The following is a 14,310-nucleotide window of genomic DNA, read 5'->3' as shown; positions in this document are numbered from 1 at the left end:
CTAACTAAAGGAAACAAAAAAAGAGGGCTTTATAGACCTACCCGGAATCTGATGCTGAAAAGAGGACCAATCTAAAGAAAAAAAAAAATGAAAGAGGTTAGCAACCTCTAACTAAAGGAAAACGAAAGAAAGAGGGCTTTATAGATCTACCTGAAATCCGATGCTGAAAAGAGGACCGATCTAAAGAAAAAAAAAATAAAAGAGGTTAGAATCCTCTAACGAAAGGGAAATTAAAAGAAAGAGAAAATGACTTAACCTACGAACCCAATAGAAGAATATCGAATACTGACCTACAAAAAAAGAGAAAAATCCTGAAGGCGTCGTCCTACAAGAAAGAGAATCCTGGAGCGTCATTCTACAAGAAAGAGAATACCGAACTGACCTACAAAAAAGAAAATTCTATAGAAGAATGCTGAACACCGACCTACAAAAAAAAAAAAGAATCTCAGAGCGAAAAGAACACTGAACGAACCTACCAAACTGACCTACAAAAAAAAAAGAATCCCGTAGCGTTGTTCTGTAAGAAAGTACCGAAGGTTTACTATGAAAGATCACCAGTGGTGATCGACACCATATATATAAATTATATAAATTTAAAATTTAAAAAGCTTGCATCACGCTATGATTTTGTATGGCGCAACTTTTGTTTTTTTTTCTTTAGAGACGAACTTGGACTTCAGCTTTTGGCTTAAAGTAAGTATTCACGTTATTTTTTATTTATTTTTTTTTTTATTTAGGAATACTACTAACGTTCATTTTCCTTTCTTTTTCTTTAGAAATGGACTTGGATATTACCGGACACCAGATTTCAGCTTTGGGCGAGTATTTGCAATTGTTTTTTGTTTGTTTTTGTTTTTTTGATTTAGAAACGCTACTAACGTTCCTTTTCCTTTCTTTTTCTTTAGAAATGAACTTGGATATTACTGGACTCAAGATTTCAGTTTTGGAGTGAGTATTTGTGTTATTTGTTGTTTCTTTTTCTTTTTTGATTTGGAACACTACTAATGTTCCTTTTCTTTCTTTTTCTTTAGGGATGGACTTGGACTCCAGATTTTGGCTTTAAAGTGAGTATTTGCATTTGTTTTTTTGTTTCTTTTTTGGTTTTTTTTTTCGATTTGAGAACACTACTAACATTTCTGATCTGATCTTTGATTTTTGCATTTTTATTGATCTTTGTGTTCTTTATCTTTGGGATGTGATTACCTTTGATCTTATCCTCAATTTTTGCGTTTTTTATTGATCTTTGTGTTCTTAGGCAAAAAAATAAAAGAGCATAATAAAAATAGTTCAAAGTCACTAAAAAATAAAAATTGTGTCACAATGCAAAAAATTAACCAATAAAATTTACATATAGTGAAAATTCACTATTAGTGAAAATCACTACTGGTGATCTTTAGCAAAACTCAAAGAAATAAATAAAAAATATTTTTTTTTTTTTAAGAATTTTTAAGTAATAAGATTGAAAAGTGCATATTACTATAAATATAGAGAATTGTTATACAGACTGTAAGCAGATTTACCTCTAACTGTTAACGTAGTTAACAGGTGAATACTAGTATGTATATAAAAAAAACTAAAAAAACAAAAATTTTTGAAATAATGTATGGATAAAGCTATTATTATTTTTTTGTAATATTACAACTTATAAATGTTTCTTATTAATATTTCGTATATCTGTTCTGTGACTTCAGAGCGTAATTTAGGCACTTTAGTCAAAGGAAACATCCAAAACCTTCTTAAGTAAAGTTGTTCAGCAGGTTCGAATCTACTTACATATAAATTTTTTTCATAATTGAATAGATATTTATGGATTTATTCATGTTTTTTGTAACGCCACCAATACGCGGAATTTTTATTTTTAAAATTTACTGTAAAATTTGTCAAAAAAATATTTTTAAAAAATTTTCTAAGTAAAAATGAAATAACTTTTATTGATTATTACAAAATTTATAGTGTAAAATTATAAAAAAACAGAAAAACACTTATTTTTCTTGCTCTTATTTTAAATATATATTTTTTAAATATTACACAGACGCGTATATGATTTATGATTTTAATGTTATGCAGACGCGTATTTGTTTTATCGAAAACATGTTACACGATCACATCTAAAAATGTTTCCTGTATTACGTATACAATTAACTTATTCTTTGTATTAAAAATAGTAAATTTTTTTTATACAAACATGTTTATAACTTTGTTTACATATTTTATTAGATTTTTTTAATGTGAAAATGTAAATATATATTATATTATATATATATATTAAAAAATTCTATCCTGCTACGCAAATATATATCTGACTATTAATAATTTAATACTCTGCTACGCATAATTATATCTGACTATTTAAAAATTATGTTATCAAATAAGCAATAATAAATCTCACATAGGAAAAATTTTTATATGTTGGTTAAGCAAACTCAAAACCTACCTTTATACACAAGACTACAATAAATTACCGGATTTCTTTAAAAATGCTTGGTAATTTTCATATTGCATAAAAGTTTATAAATTTCTGATGAAATCGTTCAGATTTTTTTTTATTTGAAAGCTAGTCCATTGTAGATTTTAAATTTTAAATAAAAAAAGGATATTTTATAGTATGGAAAAAAATTGTCTAATTGTTAATTATGACAGCCTTTTTTAGAATTATTTTGTATATTTATTTATATAGATAGGTTTTAGAATGTCAATTATATAACAATTTTAATTACATTTTTAAAAACTACAACTGATTAGCTTTCAAATAAAAAAAAAATTATTAAAATCTATTGAAAATTGACAGACTTTTGTATATCTAGAAAAATGCCAATTTTACTGAAAATTACTAATAAACTTGAAAAATAATAGTAAAATATAGTAAAATAGGCATTTTTTAAGATATATACAAGTCTGTCAAATTTTAACAGATTATAATAATTATTTTTTTATTTGAAAGATAATCAATTGTAGTTGTTAAAAATGCAAATAAAAATGGTTGACATATTTGAAATTTTAAAAGTTATCTATGTGCAAATAAATATATAAAATAACCTCAAAAAGTTATCATATTTTATAATCAGATAATTTTTTTTATATCTTATAAACATTTTTTTTATTTAAAATATAAAATCTACGAAGGATTATCTTTCAAATAAAAAAAAAATTGAGTGATTTCATCAAAAACTTATGTATTTTTATGCAATGTGAAAATTACCAAGCATTTTTAGAGAAATCTGGTAATTTATTGTAGGCTTGTGTATATATTGTTCGGGGTCCTTGTATGTCCTCCCTGACTACGAATCCAGGCTTGACATTTTGCTGCTACATCTTCATCATCATCAACTAATCGAATAATTTTTTGATGTTTACCTTGGAAGGTTGATGGCAGTTGAAAATATTGAAGCCAATATTTTGCCTAAACTCTAATACATCGTGCTTTATATAAACGACTTTTAATAAAGACTAATTCTGCAGCTTCAACACTTGCTTTTATTAATCCTTTTTCATTTTCTTTAAATTTAATTCATTTTAACATTTCAAATATTACTCTTTTTTTATTATATTCAATTACTGACATTTTGTATTGATCTCTTCTTAATTCTTCCTTTAAATCTTCAATTTTAATTTCAACTCCTTTAAAATTCCATCCATCATCTTCTGTAAGAATTTCTATTTCTTTATTTTTTGGGCGAAAAAAACTCGTTAATTTTGATGTGCCCTCTGCAGCTTTAGTCTATTTTCCACTTGGTCCATAATTATCATAAAATGTAGATTTTTTAGTTGATCCAGTTAGATATGGTCCACGTGTTTTTTTTTCCAAGTAAGCATCTTTCTTCCATATTAATTCTAATTCCAAAAGCCTTTTATAATTAGCTTCTGATAACGTTAGATCTATATCTTCTTCCCATTCACTATCATCATCATTACCCCAATCTTTTTCTAAAAAATTTTCAATTTCTCTTATTTCTTTCTTAAAATTTGTTTCATTATGATTTTCAGCAGTAAAAATACCATTGGCAGTACAAGATTTAGTTAAAGCAATGTGGTGTTTTTTTGATGAATGTGTCATTTTGTTTTAAAAAGAAAAAATTTGCAATCGATTAAAAAAAAAGAGATGCAATGTGTTTCATAACATTTCACGTGATTTACTAATTTTGGCCAGAATTACGAAATCTGAACTAATTCTGGCCAAAATTATGATTCTGAATTTCTGGCTTTACTAATAAATTGACCTAACTTCAAAACTTTATAACTATTGACAGATTTGTTATCGGAAAAAAGTAAACTACAACAACTGTTCTTTGTGTCTTAAAGTTTCATATTTGTGATTTAGATTTTTTATATCATTTGAATTTTAAGGGTTATAAAATTTTAAAAAAGGGTAAAATCGATGTAGAGTATAGGTGACGCGTACTGTATTAACGTTTTTTTTTATTGTCTTTTATAAGGAATCAGTTCTACCATTTTCCCAGGTAATGTTTCGATAGATTTTTGAAACTTACTTAAAAAAACGTTTTTAGCTAAAAAATGATTTTTTATATTTTTTTTTATAGAAAATCAGTTCCAGTGTGGATACCGATATTTCAGGTAAGTTTCAAAAAATTTTTGAAACTTCATTTTTTTTATTAAAAGAAATGGTTAACCAACCATTTTTTTACTTTTTTTGTAAGTTTCCCCTTCGGATTTTATCAGATCGGATAAATTTCTTTTAAACCCAATTTTTTTATTTAAAAAATGAGTTATTGGCCGTTTTCTCTTTTTTTTAGTAGTTTTCTTCAGACTTTTATCAGGTTAGGTGAGGATTATAGGTGGATGATAGATGGTGGATGGTAAATGGTATATATAAATGATAGATAGATAATAATTTAATATGCAATTTTTAATAAAACGAATTAATAAAATTTAATCAATAAATTGTTATTATAAAAATTAAAATCAGCTAAATGTACAAAAATCGGTAATAATTATTAGGTTTATTAACAATCATCAATTTAATTTTACCAATTTGTTGCCAATTTTACTGATCGATTTGTTGACAAGTGGCAGGCGTTACAGTGCAAATCGTTTATAAAATTAGTTGCCGATTTTTTTAGTACTAATCAGCTAAGGTCAGACCAAATTTCGTCTAACATTCAGCAATTTAAAATTTTGCCAAAATGGACTATTCTGACCAGTACCCTTAGATTATATTACCGCATTTTCTGTTATTTTTCAACTAATAGAAGATGATACATGATATCCAAAAAATAAGTTAAAAGAAATAATTCATTAGGCAATTATAGTAGTAAAAAAAAATTATGATCAAACTTTGGAAAAATATCTGAAATTCGTTGATATTTCCTTGAAGGTTAGTAATTATTACTATTATTTATCAGATTTATAATTCCAAATGATGATTGCGCATAATGATATTTTCATATCAGCTGATTATTGGAATTGGACCTAAATTAAGACCCCAAATTACTTATTAAAATACATGTGATCTTGTAACCATTACACTACATCCATATGTCGATCACTTGATGTTCATACAAAAAAGCACCTGAAAAAAAAAATTATTAACAACTGTCACGTCAAACCCATCTCCCTTCTACAAAACCCATCTCTGCAAAAGTGTTTTATATGAGCTGTGCTGAGCATAATTTCCTTTAAACTATAGTTAATACATGCATTTTATTTTCATATTTTAAATAACATGAGTCAATCTATTGTTTCTGGTACTATTTTTTCGCCTTCAGTAACTGTTAGTTCAAGATTTGAGTGTAATATATGTGGGAAAGCTTTTAAAAATAAAGGAGGGTTAACAAGACATCTTAATACTGTTACAAAATACAATGATTTACGTTCAGACCTTGACGTTTTGCCACAAAATACTGTACAGCAATTTAAAGATATTTTAGTTCATTACATTCATAAGCGATTACCGAGAGGTTACAAACGATTAGGAAAACAAACAGTTTCAGTACCTGCTACTGAAAGCCAATTTTTTGCAGTATTCAAAAATTACATACATTATTATTCTACTACAAAAAGTATTTATAAGTGTATATTTCGTGGTGATTTATCAAATTAAGTATTGGCTAATATTTTAGAAATGCAATCATGGGGAGTCAAATATTATGATCAACAGCAGTGTACTTATGTCGTACTTTGTGATGATGATAATAATATTGAAAATGAGAAAAATCCCATTGCACAAGCCGCATCAACTTTTGAAATAACAAAAAAGTCACGTAAACTAAAATATGAACGTGGACAGTTAGTGGTGAAATGGAAAAAACAAAAGAATATTGATTTTAATGGTAATTTTACTCAAGCAGATCATATTTATTTCCATTTTTATAACAGCCAGGCTATGATTCAATAAAAGTAATAATAAAAAATAATTACTTTAATTTGACATGAATTTTTTAAGGTTTTGGGTAGTTTAAAGGGGTGTTGTTATGATTATAGAAGAGGGTTCGATTTTTGTGTTGTAAAATCTCAATGATTGCTGATGATTGAGATTTTTTTTTCCACCATCTTTTAATGTCTTACGAAAAAAATAAGATACATGCTCATGATTTTTTTTTTCAACACCACTACAGGAAAACGACTTTAATCCCCATTTCTGATGAATCATTATAAATTCAGAGATGTGATAGACCAATACATGAATGTAAGGTGTTATATTATCGGGTTGGTACAGGCCTTTTTTAAATCCTTGAGTGTTTGGAATGCCTTCGGAAGGTGTTAAAAACAAAGTAAGCCAATTTTTGGCATCATTTTGAAACTCTTCAGCATTTGTTAAAGGATCTTTCATTTTAATATAAAGCTCATAGAATTTATTCCATAGGTTTCATATCATATCAGCATGTGTTTTTGAAAGAATTATTGATAAATCAAAGAACTGCAATGCCTTAAGTTTATCATTCCTTATCAAAGAAGTGTAATTCCAAGCTTTAGAATCTTGATTCTGCCAAAATTGAAATTTGACTTTGATTCTTTCCATTTCTTTTATGATAATTTTTTGTGCAAAATCGTTGAATAAACCATATTCCATTAACTCTGCTATACCAAGACTCTATAATCGATCAGTAATTCGAAGCATTATATGTAATTCATCAGGAATTCAGTGATCAAGAGGTATCATATCAAAAAGTGGTTTTCGTGAATGACCTTTATAATAATTACTTTTTTCAACTAATTTACCCATTTCTTTATTAATATTCCATTTTTTAAATAGATCTCCTTGTTGTGATTTGCTGATTGTACACCAGGGACAGAAATTCTTACTGTGAACACCATTAAAACCTAAACAAATTGCTAAGAATTTCCAATTAAATGAGAAATATAATTGAAAATTCCATTTTATATTATTAATTAATAATCCCTGATCTTTTAAATTTTTTAAATCACGATAAAGTGGAGCTGTTATATTTAATAAAGATTCATAGTCTTCACAGCCAGGATAAAGTACAGTTGTATAATGGTAATTCGGTTGATTTAAGGTATGTTTATCATCTAAAATAGCTATAGTTATCATCACATGTTTGACTTTTTTTCTAACATTTCTCCCGTCCTCAAAAATCCAAAGATGAATTATTGGCTCATATGGATTTAAAATTTTTTTTTTGAACAAGATTAGGAATTAGATATTGCAAAATATCTTTAACGTTTCTATAGCCACCTTTACTAACTGCACCTACTACCTCTTGCACTATAAGTTCATCATCTATATCCACCTCTTCAGATTGATTTACTTGAGTTTCAGTATTCACATCCATTATTGATATTGGTATAAGTTGGGCCATTTTCTCATTTATTTTTTAGCGTTCTTTGGCTATTGCCCCTTCACGAGGTAGGTTGAACTCTATAGCACACAAATATCGATAAGTATCTCGTGAAATATTTCTTTCGTCTAACACCCTAATCATTGATTCATTTTTTTGTTTCTTTTTAGCTCTGTCTCCATCCCTATAGTTGACATCAAAAGTATGCTTTTTGACAGAATAACTGATACTTTCCAATACTGGTATATCTTCTGAATTGTAAAGTTTTGGCGCTTTTTCATTGAATTCAATTAACATTTGTTTTCCAATATTTGTAGTTCGCTTTGTAAGGATTGAATTGCCACATTGATTAACTTGCTTTAACATACCTGCATGTCATTTCTTTCTCTTACTGTATCTAATGTTTTAAGATGGAGGCCAAACAAATAAATGCCTGATGTTTTAGTTCCTTCATAAAAAGTGTATTTCTAAAATAATAAAAAAAAATTAGTAAAATTAAAAAAAATAAAAAAATAAATAGAAAACTAATTATTAATATCCAAAATAACATACTTCATGAAATAAATTTGCAGCATTGATAGCTGATTTAGCTGAAGAAACTTCATATTCAAAATATTGCCCAAATTGGATTTAAAAAACTGGTTTATTTTCAATATAACTAATAGAACACTGAACAGTACACTGATTTTTGCTTCTACCCCAAGTTGTTTCTACTATATAGTCATTTGGAATCCGATATTTATTAGGACGGAGAGTATATGCCAGTGATGATTTACTAGGATAGACGCCTTCTTTTATAATTCTATATGAGAACTACGTCCCTTTTGTTTAAACTGAATAACTGGATTAAAAGGTTAGTTATGTATTTCTTGGTCAGCCATTTGCAAAAATAATGAATAAAACGCATACAATATTATTTGCGTGTGAAAAAAAATTCTGATTAAGTTAAATTTAAAACCAATAAAATGCTTGGATGTAGTATTACCAGTGTGTTACTGCAGTGTCAATTGTTGACTGTCATCATGGGGTTGCGTCTCAAAAATTGGAGTTAGAGTTAAGATCTGTACATATGTTATAACCAAATTAAATGAGTACCCATAGCCATATAAGTACAGGTTTAATCAGACATATTAATTCTTTAGACACATGGGAGTTGGAGCTTAGTTATAGTTTATGAAGAAAAAAATATAGCATTCATGTACATTGTCAATTGTATGCAGGCCACATATAGTTGATAATTTACTTGAAATATATTGATGGATATGCGCTGCATACATGATTCTAATATCAAAAAGATTAACTACATTAGTACTAATATAAGGCTTTTGCGTTAGTTTGATGATGCATACAAAAGTGTAAGTAATTTTAAGAATATCAAAGAATCAAAATAGAAAAAACCACTCATTAAAAATGAAATCAAGACAAACTTGCATGTGTTGAAAACTAATCTTAAAAATAGTAAAGCTCTGTATGCTTACTACTTTTGTAAATATTTAAAGAAAAAAAGTGCTTCAGACTTATCATGGCACATCCCACTTGCTAGTCAAGTGATTTATGCAGATTCAGAAATGGTGAAAACTTTGGAAGTAGAAGCATATAACTTTTTTATGGTGAGTAATTTAGCAAATAGTATTTTGTATTACCATAGTTCACTTTCAGCAAAGAGTATTATATTAATATTGTGATCCCATAGGATCTGGCGGAGCGTATAAAAATAACTGCTCCAGACCTTGTTAGAGATAATTGTGATTCCTTCGTTTTGAATTTCATAGACAGTATTACAGATGTCTCAAATAATAGACTTTTATATAATAAAAGTTGAAAAGAATTTAACGAAAAACTAGCAAAAGTTACATTAGGTATATTTGATATCTTCAGTAATAAGAACCTTAATGTATTATAATAATCATGTAGAATGTGGTTTTATTACATTTTTTTTGCATGTTTTTATTAACAATTAAATAGAAAGATTACAAAACATTCAATAACTTTATAAATATATTGTACATCCCATTTTATTGTACAAATAGAAATAATTTGGACCAATAAAATTGATTTATATATATATATAAAAAATAAAAAAAAATCTACGCTTGTATCGAAATATGTGATTTTAAAAATAAAAAATAAAAAATTTAATTTGTTTAACCTAATATTAATAATTTTTTTTGCAATGCATTTGCAGTTTTATTAAAGTAAAAAAAATTAAGAAAATATATATTAAGTAAAATTTCCTAATAACACAAGTCAAAAAGTGAAAAATCAAGCATCAATCAATCACCAATCAGTTACCAATCAGGTAGCTGATTGGTGACCGATTGGTGACTGATTGGAATTTTTGCCAAATATTGTTACCAATCAGGCAGTTTGCTAATTTTTGATCCAGTGATCAGAAAAGGATGAAATATAATTCATTGGAATCGTCTTGACAAGACGAATCTAATGGTAGTAAAATCGCATTTCTAGGATTAATAGTTAATAAAAAATTAAATAAAATATAAATGATATATTTTTATTTTTATATTTTACTTAATTTCTCATCAAGTATTAATCCTAGAAATGCGATTTTACTACTATTAGATTCGCCTTGTTGAGACAATTCCAATGAGCTATATTTCATCCTTTTCTGATCACTGGATCAAAAGTTAGCAAACTGTCTAATTGGTGACAGTATTTAGCGAAAATGCCAATCAGTCACCAATCAGTTACCTGATTGGTAACTAATTGATGCCTGATTATTCACTTTTCAACCTGTGTAACTACTCTAAAATAATTAAACTACAAACCACTTGTCATACTGGCAGTACCTCATATATGTACTATTGAGTGATTATTTGACTCCATAGGTAGACTTTATTTAGTAACAGATTATCTTAGCTATAAAAGTTCTACTTTACTAAAAATGGCCAATTTTTTGAAATGATTTTGTAATAATTTTAAAATACCACAAAAATACATTTAATACATCAAAATGTTTTTATTATATTTTTGTTATTATTTTGTAATTACAGTCAACTCCCTCTATAGTCACTCCCGTTATAGTCACATTCTACTATATAGTCACACCAGTTGAATGTTCAAAACACTTTATTATTAAAAACTATCCTATATAGTCACAATCTATCTATGGTCACTATCACACCTATCCTCAAAAATCTTATATTAAAAAGAACCGTTTATAATCACAGTTATATAAAGAATATATTAAATAACTTGGCATCTAATAATCGTACAAAAATGTATCATAGCTTGTTAGGATCGTCTCACTGAGACGAATTAAATGGTGGTAGTTTTATCCTTTTCCTGTGCAAATAGTCTTATGACTTAATCTTTTATTTATATTTTAACTTTCGAAAATTCAATCGAACAATATTATAAAAAATAAAAAGAGTAGCTTCACGACTCATACAAGCAAAGAAATCTAAACTAAAATAATATTAAAGCAAAGAAAAACTAGACTATTACAGAATCGCATACCCCAACTTTACCCGAAGGCCAGTGTAAGTCAACTATCCAACATCCAAAAATCCAGTCCGTTACCAGAAAGAAATCCTAAGAGGTTGAACTGTTAAGCGGCGCAGAAAATCCAGGTGCGAGATTCATGATCCATCCTGAATTATAGAAGAGGATATCCAAAAAATCCAGGAATCCTGAGAAACTGTCGCCAAAGAAGAGTTGTGATTTTTTGAGGAGGTAGTAATAAAAGAGAATTTGAAAATGGGCAGTTTTATCCTTTTCCGATCACTAGTTGACGAGTTATTCAACAAAATGTTAAACATCGGCATTATAATATTTCTTGATTTACGTTTACTGCACCATTTAACATTTTGCTAGATTTCTCGGTACCTAGTGATTGTAAAAAGACGATTTATAGCTCGTTGGAATCGCCTCATCGAGATGAATCGAATGGTGGTAAGCTCATCTCTCTGTGATCAATATTGACGGAGTTATTACTTAAAAACCATTTAATATTTTTTAATTTCGGAAATTGATCTAGTGATTGGATTTCGATGTATCTTATACCATTAGATTCATCTCATCAAGACGAATCGAATGGTAGTAAGATCGTCTTTCTAGGATCAATATTGACAGAGTTATTACACAAAAACCATTAATATTTTTTTAATTTCAGAAATTAATCTAGTGATTGGATTTCGACGTATTTTATACCATTAGAACCGTCTCATCAAGACGAATCGAATGGCGGTAAGATCATCTCTCTACGATTAATATTGGCGAAGTTACGATACAATAAAGTTTTAAGTATAATTTTGGCTAAAATTATGTTAATTTTTGGCCAGAATTATGATATACAAATATAAGAAATTTTTTATATAGTCACATCTCTTTATAATCACCAAATATGCCGCTTAACAGTTCAGCCTCTACTTAGGATTTCTTTTTGGTAACGGATTGGATCTTAGGACATGCTGAATAGTTGACTCACACTGGCCTTCGGGTAAAGATGGGGTATGCGTTTCTGTAATAGTTTAGTTTTTCTTTACTTAATTTTATTTTGTTTAGATTTCTTTACTTGTATGAATCGTGAAGCTAGTTTTTTTATTTTTTGTTTAATTTTCTATATTTTGTAATATTGTTCGATTTGATTATTGTACTTTTCGTTTAAAATTTATAATAAAAGATAAAGTCATAAGACTGTTTGCACATAATCACCAAATATAGACTGTCCCAAATGTGTGACTATAAAGAAAGTTGACTGTATATTGTATCTAGGTCTATAAAAATAACTCAAAATAATATCACAATAATTTTTTAATGTTTTTGTTATTATTTTATTATTATAATTAATATAATATAATTAATTTTAATATTATTTTAATATTTTAATCTCAAAAATACCTCAAATATATCTTGATATATTTTAAAAATTTTACAAAATAATTGCACAATTGTTTTGAAAGCCGAACGAGTTGAGTTGAGTCAAGTTATATGTAAACTCGATTTGACTTGAGTTAAATCGAGTCGAGTCGAGTCAAGTTAAAATTATAAAAATATAAACTCAACTCGATTCGAGTCGAGTTGGCCCGTCAAACCGAATCGAGTCGAGTCGAATTAAATCACGTGATTTTAATTCGGCTATGCCGATCATTTCCTTTTCTGGCGATAGCCGTTCCACAAAATTCCATTTTTGTAATTTTCAAAAATTTTTCGTCTCGGAATTTGTGTAACATAATTTCCAAAAAAGGAAATTCCATAAATTTGGCCGGAATTATGTTTAATTCGGCTTAACTCGACTCGACTCGATTTTATTAAATCATTAACTCGACTCGAATCGATTTGATTTGATTTGATTGTAATTTTCAACTCGACTCGACTCGACTCGACTCGACCAACTCACGAGTCAACTCGACTCGTTTTGGAGCACTATATTTAGGTCTATATAAATATTTCAAAAAATTGTCCATTTTTAGTAAAGTATCTTTAATATCTTGTGATTACAGGATTCAAATATAATATTAATAATATTATTTAATTTAAATTCATTATGATATTAATTAATTAATTGCATTTTTTAAAATTTTAATTTTGATAATATAAAATATAAGAGATTAAAAATATTAAATAAAAATAAATAATATATAAATAAATGATCAAAAAATACTTATTGTATTTAGATAAGTAATTAAATATTTATTATTATTATAATTTATTATTATTATTTTTATATATATATTAAATAAGGTATATAATAGACAAAATTGCTTATAAATTTATAGATATATATGAAATTATAGAATATTTTTTTATATATAAATTTAATAATTAAATATATATATTAACTTATATACAATTAATATTAAATATTTTAAAAAATAAATATAAGCATAAATATTTTATGTACTATTTTATATTAAAAGAATTTATAGATACAAAATATATAGATCATTATATAAATTTTGATAAAATAAATAATAAGTATTATATAATTGATAAAGAAAATGCATTTGATAATTTTAATTGAAATAAAATTAAAGAATTTTTTAATTATTACCAGAAGGTGATAATTACTAGTAACTGAAATTATAATAATTAACCAGTATTAAAAAAAATATAATGCCAGTAAAAATTGATAATTCTAATTAATAATCCAATAAATAGTTTTTGTATAAATTTGTACTAAATAGACTTATCCATATATAATTGGCTTTAAATTGGCTTAAATTTGAATTATTTTTTGCATAAATTTGAGTTAATTTTGAACTAATGAGCCCATTTGATATAAATTTATATAAAAAATATTTACTATATAATAATGATTACCTTTAGTGATCAGTAATTTATGAAGTAATTAAATATCTTTTTTTATAATTTAATAAATTTAATATAAGATTAATTTAACCTAGAGTGATTTAATCTGGGTAATTTAACTTATTAATAGATTTTATATAATTAAAAAAATGTAAAGATATAAAAATTTATTATTATTATCAAAAATGTAAAATAACTTGGTCATTATATTCTATAATATTCAAATAAATAAAATCTATACAAAGTAAAATGAATAATAATACAAATAATTTTTTTTTAAAAA

The 14,310-nt window shown here is 26.5% G+C and overlaps 4 protein-coding genes across 4 annotated transcripts; all 4 read right to left on the bottom strand.

Moving 5' to 3' along the window:
- Positions 1 to 3,718: 3,718 nt before the first annotated feature.
- On the bottom strand, positions 3,719 to 4,054 carry OCT59_011238 (uncharacterized protein; the record flags this gene model as incomplete). Its single annotated transcript, XM_025310192.1, has 1 exon — positions 3,719 to 4,054. The coding sequence occupies one exon, from the start codon at positions 4,052 to 4,054 to the stop codon at positions 3,719 to 3,721; it is 336 nt and encodes a 111-aa protein (XP_025185127.1).
- A 2,358-nt stretch (positions 4,055 to 6,412) lies between these two features.
- OCT59_011237 (uncharacterized protein) lies at positions 6,413 to 6,787 on the bottom strand (the record flags this gene model as incomplete). Its single annotated transcript, XM_025324662.1, has 1 exon — positions 6,413 to 6,787. The coding sequence occupies one exon, from the start codon at positions 6,785 to 6,787 to the stop codon at positions 6,413 to 6,415; it is 375 nt and encodes a 124-aa protein (XP_025185125.1).
- A 36-nt stretch (positions 6,788 to 6,823) lies between these two features.
- Positions 6,824 to 7,751, bottom strand: OCT59_011236 (uncharacterized protein; the record flags this gene model as incomplete). The annotated part of the gene is made up of 3 exons (XM_066136366.1): positions 6,824 to 7,035; positions 7,177 to 7,497; positions 7,655 to 7,751. The coding sequence occupies 3 exons, from the start codon at positions 7,749 to 7,751 to the stop codon at positions 6,824 to 6,826; spliced, it is 630 nt and encodes a 209-aa protein (XP_066000993.1).
- Positions 7,752 to 7,793: 42 nt separating this feature from the next.
- Positions 7,794 to 8,123, bottom strand: OCT59_011235 (uncharacterized protein; the record flags this gene model as incomplete). The annotated part of the gene is made up of 1 exon (XM_025324660.2): positions 7,794 to 8,123. One exon carries the CDS (start codon positions 8,121 to 8,123, stop codon positions 7,794 to 7,796), a length of 330 nt encoding a protein of 109 aa, XP_025185123.2.
- Positions 8,124 to 14,310: the final 6,187 nt, after the last annotated feature.

This window comes from Rhizophagus irregularis, chromosome 19 (assembly GCF_026210795.1).
Source record: "Rhizophagus irregularis chromosome 19, complete sequence".
Taxonomy (NCBI): Eukaryota; Fungi; Glomeromycota; class Glomeromycetes; order Glomerales; family Glomeraceae; genus Rhizophagus; species Rhizophagus irregularis.
Note: the sequence above shows the minus strand (reverse complement) of the source record. Positions and strands in the feature narration are given on the sequence as shown.